General features: G+C 35.8%; 2 protein-coding genes and 1 pseudogene across 3 annotated transcripts; 2 read left to right on the forward strand and 1 right to left on the reverse strand.

The window, feature by feature from the left end:
• The first annotated feature begins 1872 nt into the window (after positions 1-1872).
• On the forward strand, positions 1873-15534 carry LOC17889403 (proteasome-associated protein ECM29 homolog). Of its 2 annotated transcripts, none has more exons than XM_023783685.1 (35): positions 1873-2155; positions 2247-2414; positions 2505-2594; positions 2986-3122; positions 3205-3295; positions 3376-3458; positions 3605-3711; positions 4094-4246; positions 4644-4708; positions 4887-4974; positions 5067-5145; positions 5229-5337; positions 5436-5495; positions 5650-5768; positions 6233-6611; positions 6726-6910; positions 6990-7062; positions 7833-7983; positions 8053-8225; positions 8341-8676; positions 8924-9091; positions 9171-9464; positions 9943-10119; positions 10428-10691; positions 11129-11227; positions 11309-11493; positions 12109-12444; positions 12761-12914; positions 13009-13119; positions 13357-13524; positions 13660-13786; positions 14117-14275; positions 14351-14463; positions 14543-14602; positions 15171-15534. In XM_023783685.1, exons 1-35 carry the CDS (start codon positions 1964-1966, stop codon positions 15363-15365), a joined length of 5448 nt encoding a protein of 1815 aa, XP_023639453.1. In that variant the 5' UTR covers positions 1873-1963; the 3' UTR covers positions 15366-15534. The 2 variants fall into 2 exon arrangements, with proteins under 2 accessions (XP_023639453.1, XP_023639454.1); XM_023783686.1 differs by having other exon boundaries at positions 8062-8225.
• Positions 15535-16772: 1238 nt separating this feature from the next.
• Positions 16773-17452, forward strand: LOC111831071 (annotated as a pseudogene).
• A 344-nt stretch (positions 17453-17796) lies between these two features.
• Positions 17797-20472, reverse strand: LOC17888866 (pentatricopeptide repeat-containing protein At2g26790, mitochondrial). Its single transcript, XM_006293644.2, has one exon. It carries the CDS (start codon positions 20339-20341, stop codon positions 17957-17959), a length of 2385 nt encoding a protein of 794 aa, XP_006293706.1. The 5' UTR covers positions 20342-20472; the 3' UTR covers positions 17797-17956.
• Between the last annotated feature and the right edge of the window lie 1302 nt (positions 20473-21774).

Genomic DNA, 21774 nt, shown 5'->3' on the forward strand with positions numbered 1-21774 from the left:
AGTTATGCAAGTTATTTTTATTATTATTATTTTATATTTATAATAAATATAAATTATATTATAAATGAATTTATAAAATTAAAGTATTATTGAAATGAATCTTAAAAGAACAAGAAAAAAATGAGAGTATTTAATTTATAAAAATAAAATATATAAATTATATTTATAAACTTGTGAAAAGGTTTAAAATGTAATGGGGGAAAATGTCATAAAAATAGTCATTTAGTCATTTAGGCTAAACATATAGTTAAGCAGCTCACATATAGTCATTTAGGATAAACATAAGCAGCTCACATATAGTTAACCACATCTTCAAGTTTTTAACAAAAATTAAATGTCATGCTTAAATAAGTGAAGGGGAAAAAAGCTTAAAAATACCCCATCTATTTTTAATTTGGACGTTTAATACCTCGTCTTTTTTAATTGGAATAGAAATACTTCATTTAATTATTATTGGTCTAAAAATACTTTATATTCTAGTTTTTGGTAATTTCCAACCCGTAAGTCAACCTCCGTTAACGGACGTTAAATGTTCATTAACGTGGGTTAAATTGTAAACTCATATATTTAAATAGATCTGTAAAGCTTATCATTCGTATATCTTGATTTGGTCTAGTCTTATAGACCCGAGTTCGAACCTACCCAAATGCAGTTTTTTCCTTTCATTTTTTTTTTTCTTCTTCACAAAAACCCAAGCGCCTCCGCCTCTTCCTCTTCCATTGCTATTTCTTCCTCAGTCGCTAGTCTCCGTGGTGAATCTTTACCTGAGCATCCTCACATATACAACGTCTTTGAGATTTGTGATGCAACAACAATTTCTTAGCTCATTGCGTGTCTTCCTCCTCATGTAGCAATCTGAGAAACAGAGGTGATGATAATGGTGGCGAGTGGCGACAAAGAAGAAGGAGGAGTCAGCGGAGATTGGACCAACCGCGGTGGTTGTGATGAAATTTCAACCGGAGGCGACAAAGGAGTAGAGATTGGAATTGGAGTTTTTTTTCTGATCGGACAATGTAGAAACTGAGAATTATACCCAGAAGTACACAACATTGAAGGATGAATATGTGAAACTAAAAAATGCCATGAATATCACCATATTGATGAACCAAAATCGGATCCAATTATCATCAACGATGAATTTCTCAAGCGATGGATCTGGGTTATCTGCTCTATTTGAGAAAGCAAAAATAAAATTTCTTAAAATACTTCAAAAAAAAAATTGATATATACATTCTGGGAGTTGAACACAAGTTCTCTAGCCTAACCATTTTTAGAATAACCACTAGACCAAATAACACATTAACAAATTCTTTTAAACAAATTGCTAATATCTATTTAAATATGTGAGTTTACAATTTAACACACGTTAATAAATATTTAACGTCCGTTAACGGAAGTTGACTCACGGGTTGGAAATTACCAAAAATTAGAATATAAAGTATTTTTAAACCAATAATAATTAAATGAAGTATTTTTATTCCAATAAAAAAAGACGAGGTATTAAACGTCCAAATAAAAAATAGATGGGGTATTTTTAAGCTTTTTTCCCAGTCAACAAAACTTAGTTATTTTACGGAAAAATCAACAAAACTTTGTGACTAAAATATCTTCTTTAAAGTTCAGAATTAAATCGTCCCAAATTTAAAAGTTCGGGATTTTTATGACATTTTTCCCTTTATCAAATTTGCAATTCCAGCTGTTTACAAAATATTTTTTTTTTGTAATTTCGGGCTTAGCTGGGCCGTGACTGGTGGACGTTGGCCCGATAAGCCTAGTAAAAGCTTCTTTACTTAATAAGCAAGCGACGATACGGTGTCGTTGTGTATCAGCCTAGTTCTCTTGTCCGGCAAGACGGAAGAGTCTACTAGTAAGAAGAAAAGCATAAAAAGAGAAGAAGAAACCGAAGAAGAAGCAAAGAAAGCACTGATAAATATCTGCAACTCAACAAATTCGAAAATTAGCTATGGAAGGTTCTTCATCTTCGTCTTCGTCTTCGTTAGTCTCCAAATCGGACGGTGAATTGGAGGAAATGCTCGATCGGATGCTGACGAGACTCGCTCTCTGCGACGACTCCAAGCTCGAATCCCTAGTCTCTAATCTCCTTCCTCTTACCATATCTTCTCTATCTTCTCAATCTCCCACTGTTCGTAACAAGGCAAGTTATAGATTTTACAATTGAGTTTAGTGTTTGCTGATTTCAAATTGTATGAGAAAGAGTTATAGAAACTGAGAATTTCGTATGTCAGGTTCTTGAGATATTGAGTCATGTTAACAAGAGAGTGAAGCATCAGCTTGAAATTGGTTTGCCTTTGTTGGCTTTGTGGAAATTGTATACTGATCCTGCTGCTGCTCCTATGGTTCGGAACTTTGCTATTGTTTATGTTGAGATGGCTTTTGAACGAGCTCCTGTAAAGGTTTGGTTTATCTTATTAGTTGTTTGGATTTTATTTTGGTTTTTGATATTGTGGAAATTGAGAGGAGTGATTATTGTTTTGTTTTGATAGGAACGGGAGGAAATTGCGCCTAGTACGCTGGAGAATGTTTCAAAGCTTCCTAAGCAGCATCAAGAGATTATTTTGAGAATTGCTATTAAGGTAGTGTCTCATTTCCTCCTCTAGTGTGAAATTGGATATCTATTCATGAACACTATTTACATCTTTCTCTTCTTTGGTTGTTCGAATTGTTATGCATTACTTAGATGAGGAAGACAATATATTTGCTTTAGTTTGTTTTCATGCAGTTATTTGTGTGATCCTTTTGCATTTTTTTCTCTCTATTTCATGGAGTTCTTCCGTTAAGTGCTGCATATAGTGGTAGTCCGATATGTTTTATGTGGGAAACAATATCTGGTGAGCTATACTATTATAAAACACAAGAGAAGACTATTAGCAGCTTAATTAGTGGTTTCACTTGGATATATGACAATTTTAAAATCTATTTTCACTTCATAAAATAATCCTCAAATTCTAATTGGTTTGTTTCCAGGTCATTGGAGAATGTCATGCAAGCAAGATCAGTGATGATATCTCTGCGAAGTATAGATCTTTGATTACTTCTCAGGATAAAGAATTGTTTCTGGATTTTTGCCTTCATATGCTTTTGTATCAACCATCTTCCCAAGGGTATGGAATTCATTTTGAGCACTGTTTGATCGTCTTTTGTTATGATTACATCTAATAAGAGTTGCTCGACCTTCTAATTCAGTGGTGGATCTTCTCCTGGGCTCTCAGTTTTTCAAGTTAATCGTATAATGGGAAAGCAAGTGTTGAAAGGGGACATGCTTACAAGACGAAAGGTCTGTTCTATAGCTGACAAGCTATACGTTGGTCACTTAGAATTACCATTTTCTAATAAACTGACCATTTTCTTAAGCAGTTGGGGATCTTGAATGTCATTGGAACCATGGACCTACCTGGTGAATCTGTATATCCATTGTATATGGCTGCATCAGTAGATAGGTACGCTTTGTGTTTTCTCCACATGACATACTTGTTTCTAGCACAAGTCATAAAATATTCTATGATCACTATCCTTCTTGCACTTTATATATACTATTCATGTCTCTGAGAGTCGGTATGGATTTGTTGGTTGAAATTCATTCAAGTCAAGAACCTGTAGCTAAGAGAGGGGAGGAGCTTCTCAAAAAGATAGCTTCTGGAACAAATTTGGATGATCCCAAGTTGATAAACAGACTGTTCTTACTATTCAATGGTACGTTTTTTTTTTTTTTTTTTTTTTTTTTTTTTTTTTTTTTTAACATTTTGATAAGATATTTGATCACTCAATCATTTATATTCTAAAAATTACTTAACAATGATATAACTTAAGCCATTTCTAGCATTTAGAATCAAGTCTATGTTTTCTGCTACTTTATAAAGATGAAAATAAGTGTTCTTGTGCTACTTGTGGATGACATAAGTAGAGCTCCCCGTTTAGTATGCAGACAGCACGTATGCCTTGTCTGATGTAAAAACAGATTCGTATAGATGTTGGGAGATCTGGAGTGTTTAGGGTGTCTTTTCGTGTTTGGGTATTTTATTTTTCGTTCTTTGTCCATGCTTAATTGCTAGTCTTCCTTTTGATATGCATGCAGGGACTACAGGCACTGAAAATGTTACTCCGGAACATAATGTAGCCCCAGGAAATACATCCTTGAAAATGAAGCTCATGTCCGGTTTCTGTCGTTCCATTGCAGCTGCAAATAGTTTTCCTGCAACATTGCAATGCATATTTGGCTGCATGTATGGTATGTTGGTTTAATATATCACATACTTTCAACTTAACTGTATAATGGTGAACTCTTTCTGTGATCATGGTCGGTATGTATGTCAGTTTAGTTATGGTTTCGTTATAGATAGTGTTTTTATAGCTAATTTATTCAATTTGGTTGTGTGGCAGACATTGTAAGCTTCTAAGAAAAAGTAAACAGTATGTGTTTTGACTATTATAAGAAGAATCATTAGGCTTGTTCATGATGCTAGATCTCTTTTATGAGGATTTAATTATGAAGGATCAGGGATTTCCTTAGTTGCTTGGTGCAGTTAACTTAAAAGAAACTACCTGCTTTTTATTAAATGGATTCTTCATTGATTTTCATGTTAATTACTTAGTGTTTTCGCTATCTTCCTTATTTGATGGGACAGGAAGTGGAACAACCTTAAGGCTAAAGCAAATGGGAATGGAGTTCACCGTGTGGGTTTTTAAGCATGTAAAGATATCCCTTTCTATACCTCAGCCTGCGTTTATGTTTGTTTTGTGTAATAGCAGACAGTATGAACGCAAAATATCTATTTAAGTAACTCAAATATTTTTTTGTTTTTCGGGTTTTGGGAGTCTTTGTTCTCGAGTATTTTATGCTTACATCGCTCGACTTATTTAAAATGCAGGGGAAGATAGATCAATTGAAACTTATGGGACCTGTTATACTGAATGCTATTCTAAAAATGCTTGATGGTTTCACAGGCTCAGAAACAGGTCGGCTTTTTTGAAAGAAAAAAAAGTCTTGATTTCCTTATGCAAGTGTTGAAATGAGAATTTAAGTAGTTGTATAACATGCTTTTCTGCAGATCCTCTATCGAGGGAGACCAAAACATTTTCTTTTCAAGCCATTGGTTTAATTGCACAGCGTTTGCCTCAGCTTTTTAGGTAAGGATTTCTCTCTTCTCTGCCCTATACTTGTTTTGCTGTCATATAACAGACATTTTGTTTGTTGTAAACTTAACTTTCAGAGAAACGACTGAAATGGCTGTTCGTCTTTTTGATGCGCTGAAGTTAGAAACCCAATCTCTTCGTTCAACCATCCAGGAGGCCATAATTTCTCTTGCTGCTGCATACAAGGTGTGCTGCTTTAACATTATGTCAACAAATTATCATTTCATTTTCTATTTTCTTGTGTTTTGTGCTCACCATGTCAGTATTGGTATTCATTTCTTTAGGACTCCCCAGAGAATATTCTCAGAGAATTGGAAGTGCTTCTGCTAGCAAATTCTCTGGTGGTATGTATATTATTTTCAGATATGATTTATTTAGTTTATTTGCGCGGCTTGGAATACTTCTTTTTCGTATATTATTTCAAGATGATTTTATTACAAAATTATCAAAGGATTATAAAATCTATCATATCTTTACTTTATAGCTCATATTGACCAGGAACAAAATGAAGCTCGCTTTTGTGCTTTGCGATGGGCAACTTCTTTGTATAATTCACAACATTGTCCAAGTCTCTATATTTGCATGCTGAGCGCAGCAGATCCAAAGCTAGATATAAGGTAGTGGAGTTCAACGAACTCATTGCTATCGTTGTAATTGTGCCATGTTCAATTCCGTAAATTGCATATTGGCTGTTTCCGAAAATTTCTCTCCAGTTTAGGTTTTTTTTTTCTCCCTATATATTCACTCTATGGGTGCACATATTTTATAATATATCAAAGCTGAAATGAAAACCAACACATGAATGGAGCAAAAAAGTGTTTGAGCTCTGTCCAGTGGAGGGTATACAATCCTCTAGTGCGATCTATTCCTTCTAACTCTGTAGCACATTTGTGAGTTCAATCTATCTTAGGTTAGACTTGATGGACTACCAAAACCTCAGTGATAATAAGAAATTAGTTTCATACTTAACAAATCCTTTTCCATGGATCCATCATGGCATAAATCTTCATTGTGTCATCTGTTTCTGGTTCTTGCTATTTATTGAAGCGATGTGTATTTATTCATTTTTTTCTTCTTTTAGGGAAATAGCACTCGAAGGACTCTTTCTGAAAGAAGAAGGTCGCACTATAGTTGCTAATCAGGACCATAAATACCCAAAATTTGTTGAGATGCTGGGGTACATTCTCAAGCAACAGCCAAAACTGTTAGATTCTTCTGAAATGAGAAGCCAGAAGCTTCTCTTTCCCTCACAAGTATATCTGGTCATGATTAAGTTTTTAGTGAAGTGTTTTAAGTTAGAGATGGAAGAGAGCAATACCCAGGCAGTAGGGACCGAATTTTTGGATTCGGCACAAAAATTGTGTTTGTTGTTGGAACATTCCTTGGCTTTCGAAGGCTCAGCTGAACTGCATGCTTGTGCTTTTAAAGCATTGGTTTCAGTTGGCTCTTACCTTCCGGAGGTATGCTTTCTAGTATATATCTTTATGCTTTTAATTTGTCCTGTTTTTTTTTTTGTAGCAGTTCAAATATCTTTTAAGTTAATCTTTGATCTTCCGTTTTTTCTTTGCATGAAGATGGTTGAAGTTTACTTTTCCCGAAAAATTGTGTGGCTAAGGAGTCTGCTTAGTCATACAGATTTGAGTGCTCGTGAATCTGTATCACGATTACTAGGAATGGCATCTTGTGCTCTTTCTGATGCTGAATCATGCTCCTTGCTTTCTGAATTGATATCTTCAGTTTCCCAACCACAAAAGTTAAGGTGTTACTTCTTTTAGAATCTGTATTACAACAAGGCTTCTGGCTGGAGGATTCTTAACGCTAACCTTTTGCTTTCTTAGGTTTGAGGCACAACATGGGGTATTATCTGCTGTAGGATTTGTTTCAGCACACTGTTTACATAGAATGCCTGCTGTAAGTTATTGTGATTTTCTTATAATATCATGTATATGATTGTTGTAGCAAAACTATGGTGGTATCCTTGGTTCTAGGAATCTCAATGCTGCAGTCCCTCTAATTTTATTGCATCTTAATTAGCTTGTTATATGACATCCAGATACAGTTACTGCCTATCCTTAAATATTTGGTTACTTGGACATGCCAACTCACATATTTAACATTAACATGGAAGCTCTTTTGGTTAGGAATAAGAGGTAGCTTGCTTGACATAGTAATATGGAAATTTGAAAGGAAATTTTATTTGCAATTTGGAAAAAGAAAGTTAAAAATATGGTGACATTGCTTTGTAATTTTGGTTAATACAATACTCCCTCTGGAATTTCTTGCTTACCAGTTGGTAATTCTAGTTAATATACTAGTCCTCTAGCATTTCTTGCCTTTGAATTACTAAACAATTATACAGGTGATATTCCTTTTTTATTTCTCATTTGTTCTCTCCATTTCCACCCTTCAAAATTTGCCTGAGATCAATAAAATAGCCAATGCAGAAGTCAGATACGTGACTTCAGGTGTCTTAATTCATCTTGGCCTCCTTTATGTGATGTCAGTCCAATGTGATAATTAATTGATACCCTGCACTTCTGTATCTACAAATATTGAAACCAACCAATCTCGTGTGTTAACGTTAAATCACATTCCAGCCTAACACATTTTACATTTATTTATGAAATGGCTACATATTTTCAATATTTATAGTATCATGATGAGGTTTTTCCATGAAGCAGGTCTCTGAAGCAGTAACTCAAAATGCGGTTAAATGTTTGGTGGATGTCGTTAATTTAGAGACTGCACCGTTGGCTTCTGTTGCTATGGAAGCTCTGGGTCATATTGGCATTTGTGGTGCATTACCTCTTCTTGTTAATGATTCTAGTCCAGGTCAGTTTATTCCAAGAGCCTGTCTGTAACATGTATGCAAGTGTTCAGTTGATTGACTTGCTCTATCAGGGACTCAAGTGCTGGAAGTTCTGCAAGAGAGATTGAGCAAGCTACTCTCTGGTGATGATATAAAATCAATCCAGAAAATTGCTCTTTCTCTGGGACATCTATGTTTAAATGAAACATCATCTTCACACTTGAAAATAGCGCTTGATCTTTTATTTAGTCTTTCACGGTCAAAGGTGGGTTTGTTAATACTTTTCGCAAAGCCATTGCCCTCTGTCCAATTTATTCGATCTGGAAGAGTTCAAGCAGAACTGAGTAAACCTCTAACTTTGTATATTTGTTGTTGGCAAGGCTGAAGAAATTTTGTTTGCCGCGGGTGAGGCGCTATCTTTCCTCTGGGGTGGTGTGCCAGTTACTGCTGATATGATTCTAAAAACTAATTATACATCTCTTTCGACGGACTCAAATTTTCTGATGAAAGAAGTTAAATCTTTATCTGATGCCAAAACTGATGCTGAGGAAGATAGCCGTACTATAACCAGAGAAATAATTACTGCAAAACTCTTTGATACTCTTCTGTACAGTAGCAGGAAGGATGAACGATGTGCTGGAACTGTTTGGATGCTGTCTTTGACCATGTACTGTGGCCAACAGCCATCAATCCAACTAATGCTGCCTAAAATTCAGGTTAGTAAGCTGTAACAAGAACCTTTTTTGCTGTCCCCTGCACCATCAAAACTATTAAGGAAAATTAAGAGCATTATCATTCTGGTTATTTGAGAGGCATTACCCATTTGGAGCCTGGGATTGCATATTCAATTATTATTTTATCTTAATAGCCCTGTGAACCATCTTCTGCTATATTGTCAACTCCACAATGTGTAGCCTGTAGAAGCTTGTACAAACAGCAGTTTAACTAATGTATTTTTCGCAGGAGGCGTTCTCACATTTGTTAGGTGACCAGAACGAACTTACACAGGAGCTGGCATCCCAGGGCATGAGCATCATCTATGAACTCGGTGATGCATCAATGAAGCAAAACCTAGTAGATGCTCTGGTAAATACTCTAACTGGCACAAGCAAAAGAAAGCGAGCTATAAAGGTAAATTCTTTTCATCTAGGCCCTTCTTTCTGGTTCTTCAGTTATTTTATTTGTTCCTCAAGTATTATTTTCTACCCAGCTTGTTGAGGAGTCTGAAGTGTTTCAAGAGGGAACCATCGGTGAGAGTCCCACTGGAGGGAAGATTAGCACTTACAAGGAGCTTTGTAATCTTGCAAATGAAATGGGGCAACCTGATTTAATCTACAAATTTATGGACTTAGCCAACCACCAAGCTTCTCTTAACTCAAAGAGAGGAGCTGCTTTTGGGTTCTCCAAGATAGCCAAACAAGCAGGAGATGCTCTTAGACCACATTTGCGGCTGTTGATTCCGAGGTTGATTCGTTACCAATATGATCCTGACAAAAATGTGCAGGTAGGATTTACTACATTTTCGGTATATTAATCTGTTACTATCTGTGCTTTTATTCTATATTGATGATATTTCAGCGTATGCGAGCTATAAATTTATCACTAGTCTCGCGATTAAACATTATCTTGTTTAAACTGAACTGAGTGACACCATTTCTAGCATTGAATAGCACTTTTTCTTTCCTGTATATAATCAGTAGAATTTTTTATGTTTTACACGAGAATTTTTAGCTGTTGTACTTCTACAAGCTGCATAATTCATCACCTTGATCCAGTATCTTTATTTATTTCTTTTTATTGTTGAATTAAGTCCCTCAGTTTTCCATATGATGGTAAATAATGTTTTACCATCCAAAAATATAGCTGTATAAGTGATATCACTTAGTCCTACCTGGCTGGTTCATCTCGTCATAAAAGGTCGCAGAGGGTACGTTTTTGTTTGCTTCATTTATTAATTACTAGCTTTCATGTAATATTGGCAGGATGCGATGGCACACATTTGGAAAGCACTGATACAAGACCCTAAGAAAGCTGTTGACGAACATCTGAATCACATCCTCGATGATCTGCTAGTACAATGTGGTTCACGGCTTTGGCGCTCTCGTGAGGCATCCTGTTTGGCCCTTGCTGATATTATTCAAGGTCGGAAATTTGACCAGGTGGGATCTTCGTTTCTGATAGAAAATTTAAATGAAATTTCTCGTTCCTTCGTCTCTGCATAAAGCATTGGTAAAGTGCATGTATGAAGTTAAACTGCATATCTTAAAAACTGGTTCTGGTTTTAGATGATGTTATACTTTTGTTATATCATTTTACATGGCTGCCGGGTTCTTTTTGGATCTCTAGAACCAGCTTGTAGTGAATTATATGATATATATTCACCCAGCCTTGTTGTTTTTTTCTTTATGTAAACATTGTTGTTCTGTCAGATTTTCTAAGTGGTATTCTTATTTTACGCACTTTAAAGGTCGGGGAGCATTTGAAAAAACTATGGATAGCTGCCTTCCGTGCAATGGATGACATTAAAGAGACTGTGAGAAATGCTGGTGATAAGTTATGTCGTGCTGTGACATCCTTAACGATAAGGATCTGTGATGTAACGCTTACTGAACTATCGGATGCAAAAAAAGCAATGGATATTGTTCTTCCTTTTTTGCTATCAGAAGGAATAATGAGTAAAGTGGACAGTGTACGTAAGGCTGCAATTGGAGTTGTTATGAAGCTTGCAAAGGTTAGCCTTACTTTGGTAGATTGATCATTCTAGATAGTCGTGCTCATATATGACTAATTTTTGTTTCCTGGTAATAATAGTATAATTCCATATTATACTTTTTTCAGAGATTATTCTTGTGACATTGGCAGTGGTATATTTTATTTTATGTCAATACAGTTGAGTAATTAGTAAACCCAGACTGTAGAAACCAACTGTGTTGTCTATTTCTAATACTTTTGCCTTAGAGGGCAGATATGAACTGAATGTTAATAAAAAAAATGGGAATCTTAGATTTTTTCATGTGGTGTGTTTTTTTAGTATATGATTGTTTATGCACTTGTTATGCAATACATAATATGTTAAACTTACTTGCTTGTTTTGGTCAACTGAATGTGCTCCAGGGAAATATTTATGATCCTTCAAATGATTTTTCTGTTACATGTTTCCGTTTGCAGGGTGCTGGAGTTGCTCTGCGTCCACATTTGTCAGACTTAGTTTGCTGTATGTTGGAAAGTTTGTCTAGTCTTGAAGACCAAGGACTTAACTATGTTGAGGTATCATTTACTGTCAGCAACTTCAGTATGACTCTTCACCTTGTCCTGAAATCGTATTAAATTTATTTTTTCATGTTTCAGTTGCATGCTGCTAATATTGGCATAGAAACCGAGAAACTTGAAAATTTACGAATTTCAATCTCAAAAGGCTCTCCAATGTGGGAAACTCTTGATCTGTGTATTAATATAGTGGATATTGAATCACTTAATCAGCTGATCCCTCGTCTCACGCAACTTGTTCGGGGTGGTGTTGGCCTCAATACAAGGTCAGTTATTTAAAACCTTCTATTAGTAACGAACTAATTCCCCTACAAATTTTACTTGAGAGTACCTTTTTTTTGTTTGGCGGGTACCATTGTTAAGTTTATTTTGGAATTTGATAGAGATAAGAGAACTTGAGAACAATCCCTTGTCAAATTAATTGCGTAGAAAAATGATGTCATATGATAAACCATTTTTCGACCACTGTCCTGTCTCTGCCATCTACCACAAGAAAAGATTCATATCCCCTATTTAGTTCCCTTAAATTTTTATTTTTCTTTCCAACTTATAAAGAGTTCCTGAGAGAACTAAATTCACATAAGGTAGTTTAAGTAACTTAAACCATTCAATTAGTTTAATATAAGTGATGTAATTCCATATCTTCTCGCGCATGTTCATGAACTCAGACTGCCTCATTGGATTTGTCTGACTTCTTAAAACTATTAGAGTGGTTTAAAATAAGTGACGCAATTCCATACCTTCTCATCGATCTTCGTGATTGCAGACTGCCTCAATGAAATCTAACTGCTTTTAGTATGGTGTAGGAGTTACCTCCTATATTATATTTCATGTAATCAGTTGTAGATATTGATATTTTGAGTTTTCATTTTTCTTAACAGGGTTGGTGTTGCCAGCTTCATCTCATTGCTAGTTCAGAAAGTTGGTACTGAGATAAAGCCATTCACTGGAATGTTGCTAAAACTTTTGTTTCCTGTTGCCAAAGAGGAGAAAAGTTCTGCTGCAAAACGTGCCTTTTCAAGTGCTTGTGGCATTGTACTGAAGTATTCCAGCCCGTCTCAAGCTCGAAGCTTAATCGAAGAAACTGCGGCCCTGCACTCTGGTGATAGAAGCTCCCAGATCGCATGTGCGAGTCTTTTCAAAAGTTTCTCATCTACAGCTTCTGATATTATGAGCAGTTATCAGTCAGCTATTGTTCCAGCTATATTTATTTCCAGGTAAACCTTTGTAACTGCATACTACTGAGTCTGAACCATGTGAGATATTTAATAACGATTATCAGTCTTAGAAAGTTCAACAAATTATAGCTATAAATTCGTAACTCATGTTCAAATACCATTCCCAAATAAGGATCCAAATTGTATATTGCAATTTGGGGCACATGGTATCTTCTTTCTCTTTCAAATATTTTGGCACATCTTTTTGTACCATCTTTTAAACATTTCTCTAGATGCAGACACTCATTCTAGAATAAAAAATATTTCCTTCTATTTGTGAACAGTTAAGATGCTGACACTGATTATAAAATTTCAGATTCGAGGATGAAAAACAGATTTCGAGTCTCTTTGAGGAGGTTTGGGAAGACATCACAAGTGGTGAAAGGGTTACACTGCAGGTTTTTCTGCAAGAAATTGTGAATCATATTTGCGAGAGCATGACATCATCGTCATGGGCAAGCAAAAAGAAGGTAATGTTATTTGTCTTTCTCATGCCAGTTTGCTCTCTTCATTGTTCTAGTTGGTATTTCAGCTGTTTTACTTCAAATTTAAACTTGCTTTCAGTCTGGTAAGGCAATTTGCAAACTAACTGAAGTCTTGGGTGAATCACTATCGCCGCACTACAAGAGATTGCTGCAGTGTCTTCTCAATGAACTTCCTGGACGTTTATGGGAGGTGGGACAGATTTTTTCATTCTAATATTTATTTTCATTTTCCTTTTCCTTGAAGGTTCACAAAAAGTTACATGAGATACTGTAGCAGCAGAAAATAATTAAATTCGAGAGAATTATTTTTGTTGCTCCACTGAGAGCTGCAACTCTGCTTTGATTATCCCTGAGGATGGATAGAGCTGGTGTGTGTATAGAGCCACTTTTGTTACACTAATTTTTCAAAACTATATTCTGATTGCAGGGAAAGGATGCTCTTTTGGATGCCCTAGGTGCTCTTTCAGTCGCTTGCCACGAGGTAATAACGAAGGAGGACCCAACAGCTCCATCTACCATCTTGAGCCTTATTTGTTCTGCATGCAAAAAGAAACTCAAGAAGTATCGTGAGTCAGCCTTTTCTTGTCTGGAGAAGGTAAGTAATAGACTAGTTGCGGCTTACTATGCAAAATTTAAGAGATCGATCATGATATCTAAATCTGCTAATAATGCAGTTCTTACACATCATTTTGGTTAGTGGATCTTTGAATATTATGATTATATTATTCAGGTCATCGTAGCTTTTGGCGATCCAGAGTTTTTCCATACCGTTTTCCCGATGTTGTATGAGATGTGTAATACAGCCTCCATCAAAACGAGCACTCAAGTTCAGGCAGCAAGTGATGCTGTCAAAACAGGTTGTTACACGACCACTCTACAACCCCATGAGTCCCATGCTTCCATTGATAACACTTTTGCATCACTTGTTTGGGGTCACACTAGATAATATGTTGATTGTACCTGTTAGATCTTGTTTTTTTGGTCTCATCCAGCTGGGTGATTATTAACTTAGATTAGGGAACTAGAGGTAAAAAATAGTCAGATAAACATTAATTGTTTACTATAAATCGAAAGTTGATCAAGGAAATATAAATCCCTTACCTCATTGAAAAGCTCATATATGAAATAGGTCCTGCACCATCAGAAAATTGTCTCAGTAGTCTGAACAGTCCACATTTTGTTTTCAGAATCAGAAAATGGAGAAGAAGGACAAGTCCCACTTGAAAAAATTATGGAATGCGTCAAGTCTTGCATCCAAGTGGCAACCATAGATGACATTCTTAGCCAGAAAGCAGATTTGATTCATGTTCTTCTAATTTCCTTGTCACCTGGTTTTCTGTGGACTGGTACTAGTTTCTTCTCACTTAATCTTCCAATAAACTTTTTAATTACTTTAACCTAATCTAATCTTTCGTGGACAGTAAAAATGTCTGGAATATCATGTGTGGGAAAGCTTTGTTCAAAGTTTCAGAGTCTATGGACTGACTCTATGGATGACCTTGTACCTAGTGATTCGACAAAATTCGTTCATGAGGTAAATGATTTTAACTCAGTTACTACCCCATGCATGAATAATTTTGAACTGCAAATTAATTATTCTGCTTGCTTTTCAGTTATATCACTCAATAGTTCCTAAACTACTGGAATGCATACACACAGTGAAGATAGCACAGGTATGTTTTTTTAAGTTGTATTCAATTCCCATGACAGTCTGCACCAAATGAAAACTGAAACACATTTCGCGGTTATGGTATTTCGTTTTTCACTTAACAAATCTTTAGGGCATACATGGAACCTTAATTTCTGAAAGTTGATGTCCTTATTAGGTTTAAATCGGGGTAGCTTGGTGAAAAGTCTCGTTACTTATTTCTAGTTTACTTGCATGTAGAGTATCTTCTTCTCAAGTTAGTTATAATGCTTTTGAGTTACTTGCATTCGTATTAGTTAGAAGGAAAGTACCGTTGTTCTGGGTATAGGACTGGGTTCAACTACGACTGGTCTAATCCTTTCGTTTAACAAAACATTTGAATCAACTATCGATAAAATCTATGTTTATTCAACAAGATGCCACCTACCCCGAATGTTTGGATATCGAAATCGTTTTGATTATCTACATTCTATTATTTGCGTGACTAAAATTGATTGAGAATATCATATGGTTGTAGTAATAATCTCACAAGCTATCTATTTTGTCTTTAAAACTAAATCCGTATTGAATGTCTTTTTGACATAAATCCTCAGTTTCATGTGGCTGCTTCAACATGCCTGCTTGAGTTGATCGAACTGTGTAGCACAGTCTCGTCGTTTCATCCCGTGGAAGTAGATTTCAAAGCAGAGATTGATTCTTTACTTGAGCTTGAGAAGAGCGAAGAAGCCAAGTCGTTGTTGAGAAAATCCAGGGATGCGGTTGCAAAACTCGCCTCGTTATCTAAGTAAGCACAAAGAAGATTTTTAGTTATATTCATAACCTTATGTGATATAACATAAATGAGAATCTCAAACGTTGTTTATTTTGTTGCTTGCTTACTTATACAAGGTCCATTTAAAAAACAAGTTCATTAAGTTTATAGACTATTTAGCTAATATATATGCGTGTTGCATTCGAGTTTGTGAGATGAGTTTAGGGAAACCCAAAATGCAAAATGGTGACTGAACAAACGATAAAATCGCAATATCTAATACCATTCCTTTGCAAAAAAAAATATCATCATTATTATTCAATAACCAAAGAATTGTGGGACTTGTAAACTGATTAAGCCTATTAGAAGCAAATGGATATGATGATGATGGTCGATGATGATGGTCGGTGATGATACCTGATAGTAAAGAGAGAGAGACAGAGGAAAAGATAAAAGAGATATGTAATGTAATTTTTTGGGTTTGCCGAAAATGATATTTTTGTTGTTGTAAACCTTTAAAAGGGATGGAACGCGACGACTTAAGAGAGCAGCTCTGATAATGAGATTAAGAGTCGCTGTTAAGGGCAAAATCTAGAAAAGACCAACATCCAAAGTTGGGAAAAAAAATTACAAACTAGGACGAGATGGTCCCGAGAATCTGAAACATTTGAGCATATATAAACATTTTTAAGGCTAAATATTTCTCCAGGAAACAAGCCTTTGCCGCATGGGCAATCTTACCCACATATGAAAAGTGTGCTTTAGGACAGCCTCTTTGAACCAAAACAGAATATGCCAAGTCCTTTCCAGAGTGATACACTGAATCAAGGGTCACACGAGTCTGGGAGGGATTAGCAAATGTTATGACAACGTTGTTGTATGTGTATCAAAGTTAGTGTTACGAAGTACGAACACTGCAAAAAAGAGATCTACTCTTTTTATTCATACAATAACTAAACATTAAGTATTTTAGCTGCATTTCTTCGCTTTTACCCTCTCGAATGCATTTTATTCTTGGCATACAAAAATATTATTCTTATTATGAAATTAAATAAAATACAAAACAGAAAATTCATTTAGAAAAGTGATTAATGATGATGCTACTTAAAATAAAATTGAGGTATTGTAAAAACAAGTAGAAAAGCTACATGAAAAATGTTAATTAATAACATATATAGAAGAGGAAACCAAAAAATACTTAGATGCAGAATCATGACGCGATTTCTACACGTAAAACCCCTAATTTTTGTTTTTACAAAGTTCCCAAAAAATCAGTTCAACATTATTTGACTCTTAATTGCACAATAGTAGTCAACATATGGAGATAGTGTTAAGTTATTACATTCCTTATATCTTATCCCTCGTTTTTCTTATATATAAGATCACCATGATTATCTTTTTACAAACACACACAAAAGAAAAAGAAAAGCAAAAAAACAAAAAAATGGGGAGGAGAAAAGTGACCTTGGATTGGCCCAACCAGAGAGCGGGGAGAGCCAACATTAAGATGAGGCTTGCCGGACTCATCAAGAAAACGAAAAAGATCTCGATTATTTGCGACGTGAGAGCTTGTCTCGTGGTGTTTGATCGTGAAGTAGATCATGTTGTGTTGTGGCCATCTATCGAAGAGGCGAATTCGCTCATAGAGAAGTACTACTCTTTGACCGAGTCTGAAAGGAACAAGAAGGCCGTTGATCGGAGTCATTCATCCATGCCAATATCCAAAAGATTGAGAAGAAAATAGTCGATACCCGGAAGGCTATCGAGGAGTTGGAGATGGATCATCTCATGTTCGAACTCAATTTTGGTCGTGAGCTTGTTGATCTCTCCCTAACTGATATTGATAAATTGCTATCATATACTGGTAAGAAAATCTTGTCTTTCAGGAATGAGATCATGGATCTTGATTCTATGAGTGTCGACGAGGTATCTCCTGGAGATGCAATCATGAGGGATTCCAATGTTCCATATAGTAGGTGGGTTGGAAATGGTTATGACGTGATGGAAACTGCATATGTCTGTTATTATGATGATTGGGGGGTCTTTGATGAGAATCGATTACCCAAAATGGCTGCTGAATTTGACCTAAACATGGAATCATCTGATACTGGGAAGAAGACTTAAGGGTGACCTCTAAAGAAGAGAGCAGCAAGAGTGTTGGTGGTGCTGAAGAGTGAAGACGATGTCGAGTGAAGCTGCCGTCGAAGAGTTGACATGACAACGCATGCTTATGTTCTTTGAACAACTAGGACCAACTAGAACAAAATAATGGTCTTTAAATCAACAACTAGCGTCATATAAAGTTGATTCATTATTATTGTACATTAACAAATTGTAAACATTATGAATAAGGGCACTAACAATATACAATTATGTACGGTAAGATTATGAACCGTAAACATTATGATTGATCCCCAAGCTTCGAAACCCTAGGAGAGTCTCAGTTAGGTTTATCAACACAGTCAAGATGTATGAATGGTAAGATTGAAAATTTTCAGTTTGTGATTAATTAACTTAGAAGATTAGATATAAAAAAGCAAGATAAGATAGACTAAATAATATACAATTGATACCCATAACAATTTACATAGATGGACCTTCCACAGTTACACTAATGATATAAACCCTTCATTCCTGATTTTGTTGAGATCTCTTCAGCTTCAAAGCAGCACGCTTAATTGCATCCCCAAAATGTTCAGACAGTACAAAATCCTTTTCTGACAATTCAGTAACAAGTGTTACTGCCTTATCTATGTATCCTTTTCGACAATAACCAGATAGTAGTGTTGTGTAAGCCACCATATCAGGCTCCAGGCCACTGTCTATCATTCTATCAAAAAGCTTCTCAGCATTTTCTAGGTTGTCAATCTTGCACTGACGATCTATCAGAACCGTATAGCATACAACGTCTAGTTCAATACCGGCAGCTGTGAATTTTCTCAAAACCTCTGAAGCTTTGCTTCTTTGCTTTTCTTCTTGAACATAACCTGTTTCATGATGCTCTGCATCTAACTTCAGATATCTATCAAGCAAAACTGTGTATGTTACCACATCAGGTTTTATTCCTCTCTGCTTCATGTCCTCGAAAAGATCATCGGCTTTCTGTAACTCACTTCGCCTACAGTAAGTGTGAATCATGATTGTATAAGTAAACAGATCAGGGATGAGTCCTCTCTCAATCATTGTGTCAAATAACAACTGGGCCTCTCTCGCATTATTTGACCTACACAACGCCCCAATCATTTTGCCACACATGCTCCTCCCAGGTTCAACTCGATAAGCCCACATTTTCTTCAGTACGTCAAGAGCTTTGTCGTGATAACCCTCGGTGATGAGACTAAAGAATAGTTTGATGTACACACTCTTGCGCAAAGGGTATTCCAATTCAATGAATCGTTTATAGGCTTTTTTAGAAAGGCCAGATTCACAGTAACCTTTCACCAAACTAGCATCATTTTCATGGCATTTGTCGTCTAGACTCTTCCAGAAATCTTCGGCTTCTTTTACTTTACGTGCAAAACACAAGCCTTCAATAATCACATTGTGAGTGACAGCATCAGGCTTTAGACCCTCAGCTTTCATTCTATCATAAATCTCAAGAGCCTCTTCCTCATGACCATTCCTAGCCAATCCACTGACAAGCACATTGTAAGTGATTAAATCAGGAGAAATACCATTTCCTCTCATTTCATCAATCAAATCAAGTGCATCAACAACTTTACCTTCAAGACAGTAGCCATTTATAAGAGTTGTATAGTTAATAACATCAGGAACCATTCCTTTATCCATCATTTCTCGGAACAACTCAACAGCTTCTTCCACTCTACCAAGCTTCCCCAAAGCATCAAACGCGACATTGTAACAAACTCTGTCAAGAAAAATGTTCATATCGCTAAATTCTTTAAACTTTTCTAATGCTTCCAAACACATATCCATCTGACAATAACACTGCAGAACAGAACTCACAATACCACAATTTATTCTCAGTCCTTTCCCCAACATTTTATCCAAAAACCGCAACACCTCAGGTAAATTCAAGTTCTTGCAGTACCGATCAATCACCGCAGAGCAAGCATAAACATCAAGACCAAACCCGTTCTTCTCCATTTCAAGAACAACACTTTCAGCAGCTTCCATCTTCATCTCATTACAAAAACCGCGAACCACCATGCTATACGCAGTTCTAAGGTCATCACCAACCATAAAATTCATTCCGATCATTTCTCCGATCCAATCAACAGCTGTCTCTGTTTCCCCATTCGCGCAAAGTCCTTCAATGAAAGTCTTATAAACAAACACACTTGGACTATCCACAAGCAACTTAGCAGCTCCTTGTAAATCACCTTTTCTACACAATGCCTTAACCACAATTGCATAAGTATACTCATTTGCACACAGCCCTAACTGCTTACGTTGCTTAAACAGAGCCACCACCATATCAATCTTCCCAAACTCAATCAAACGATTCATCAAGAAATTACAAGACTTTATACTAGGAACACAATCTAATCGCTTAATCTGAAACAAAACATCGATAGCTTCATCAAACATACCAAGACTAACATAAGCTTTAACCAACGCACTAGAGCCTCGGACCATAACGACATCATCAGCTTCTTCTCCAATAACTTCAATCAAATCCATTACACAGAAACCACGCTCCTCGTTCTTAATAAGTTCAACTAAAACAGAATCTAACTTCCTGTCCAAACCCCAAGCAGAGAGAATTCGGACAAGAGTAGCGTAAGCATTAACATTAGGAGAAACACCATGTTGTTTAAGCTGTTCCAAAAACGACAAAGCGAGACTTGGGTCATCTCTGGTACTATTGAGGAATCGGAGGAGACTGGATTGGTTAAGTTTGGAGAGATTAGGATGATTTTGTGGTTCAGAATCTGAGAGATTAGGGTTTATTGCAGAGACGGCGTAGAAACGTGAAGAGGTGGAAGCTCTTCGAATCAAACGCAAGTGTGAGAGTAAGAAGAGAATTGGAGAAAATAATGGCAACCGCATCAAAAATGGCGATTTGATTTTACAGAGGGAAACAGAGTTATCGAAGAAGAAGAGATGTTTGAGTCAATTGCTGAATAACCTACTTTGCTTGCTTTTTTTTGCAAGATAACATACTTCGAAAAATGGAGGTGTACTTTTCCACATCTTTTCTACTGAGGTGTCAAATTGTAGGACGAAAATAACATTTTGTTGTGTTTGAAAGAGTATTTGAGTTCATCTAATCTCAACCGTCGGATTTGAAGTGAATGAAAGAAAAATATTTTTAGTTTCTTTCTTTTCTCTTCTCACTTTCTTTTATTTCTTGTTTTCACTATAGATAATTTTTGTCAAAATATTATCTATTTTTTATTGTACAATAGTTTATGATTATATTTTTCCTACATTTTAAAATGCATTTTGCTATATTTTTGATGAATTTTTATATTTTATGTTATCCATATGTACTTGAACACGTGTTCACTGATAGAAATGTATATGTGAACAACCGATTCTATCCACATGGATTCAAAAACTTTGAACACTAAAATCTAAACCCTAAACATAAAACAAAAAAAATCCTAAATCCTAAACCCTAAACTTTATACCCTAAATAAAAACACTAAATACTAAACCCTTAAACCTAAATAGTAAAACTTAAATAGGTTACTGCTGATTCCACACGGATTTGACCATATGGTCATTTAACGTATGTAATATAAAGTATATTGTAATGATCATAGATGAGAGAAAATGCAACACCAAAGCCATGATTGGGGTAAATTGCATTTACTTTTGAGATATGAAGTTGACCATGAATCAGAATCCTTATCCCTTTCTTCTCTTTCGTTGGAGGTTTAGTTTGCTACAAATGATAACCATATGTACAAAGTTCCATGGATACCTCAGAAGAACTCATAAAATTCTGGAAAAACTAGAGACATATTTGCAGAATACAACAAAGATACATATAAATTAGCGTTAGAAACCTAAGGAGTGTCAGAAACTGATGGATAAAAACACAATCAAAAACAAAACAAGGCTTTGAGTAGATGATTAACGGTGGATGCAACTGAAATTAAAGGTTTGATGAACAAACTAAGATCGCCGCCGTGTTTGACGAAGCAACATCTTCGATTGGTTTATCATGGTGCTTCATTGGTTTTGTCGGAGACGACATCAGTGAGTTTAGTCATTGGATGGGGAATCTCGATCTTCTCTCTTTCAATAGCTTTCCTACCGTGAACCTCCCTCCTCCCAAAATTTGAAGTAAAACCATAAAAAAACTGAAATCTTTCTTTTCCCAGCAAAAAAGTGGAACCCACGATGACAATGACTATAGAAAAAAAAAGGAGCAGCGAGAGGTCCAAATTTTTGTTTTTGTTGTAATAATAATATAATAATAATAATATACAAAAATAGAGAAACGAAAGGAAAGAAATGTGTTAGAGTGTTTG

The sequence above is a fragment of the Capsella rubella genome, unplaced genomic scaffold (assembly GCF_000375325.1).
Source record: "Capsella rubella cultivar Monte Gargano unplaced genomic scaffold, Caprub1_0 scaffold_4, whole genome shotgun sequence".
Taxonomy (NCBI): domain Eukaryota; kingdom Viridiplantae; phylum Streptophyta; class Magnoliopsida; order Brassicales; family Brassicaceae; genus Capsella; species Capsella rubella.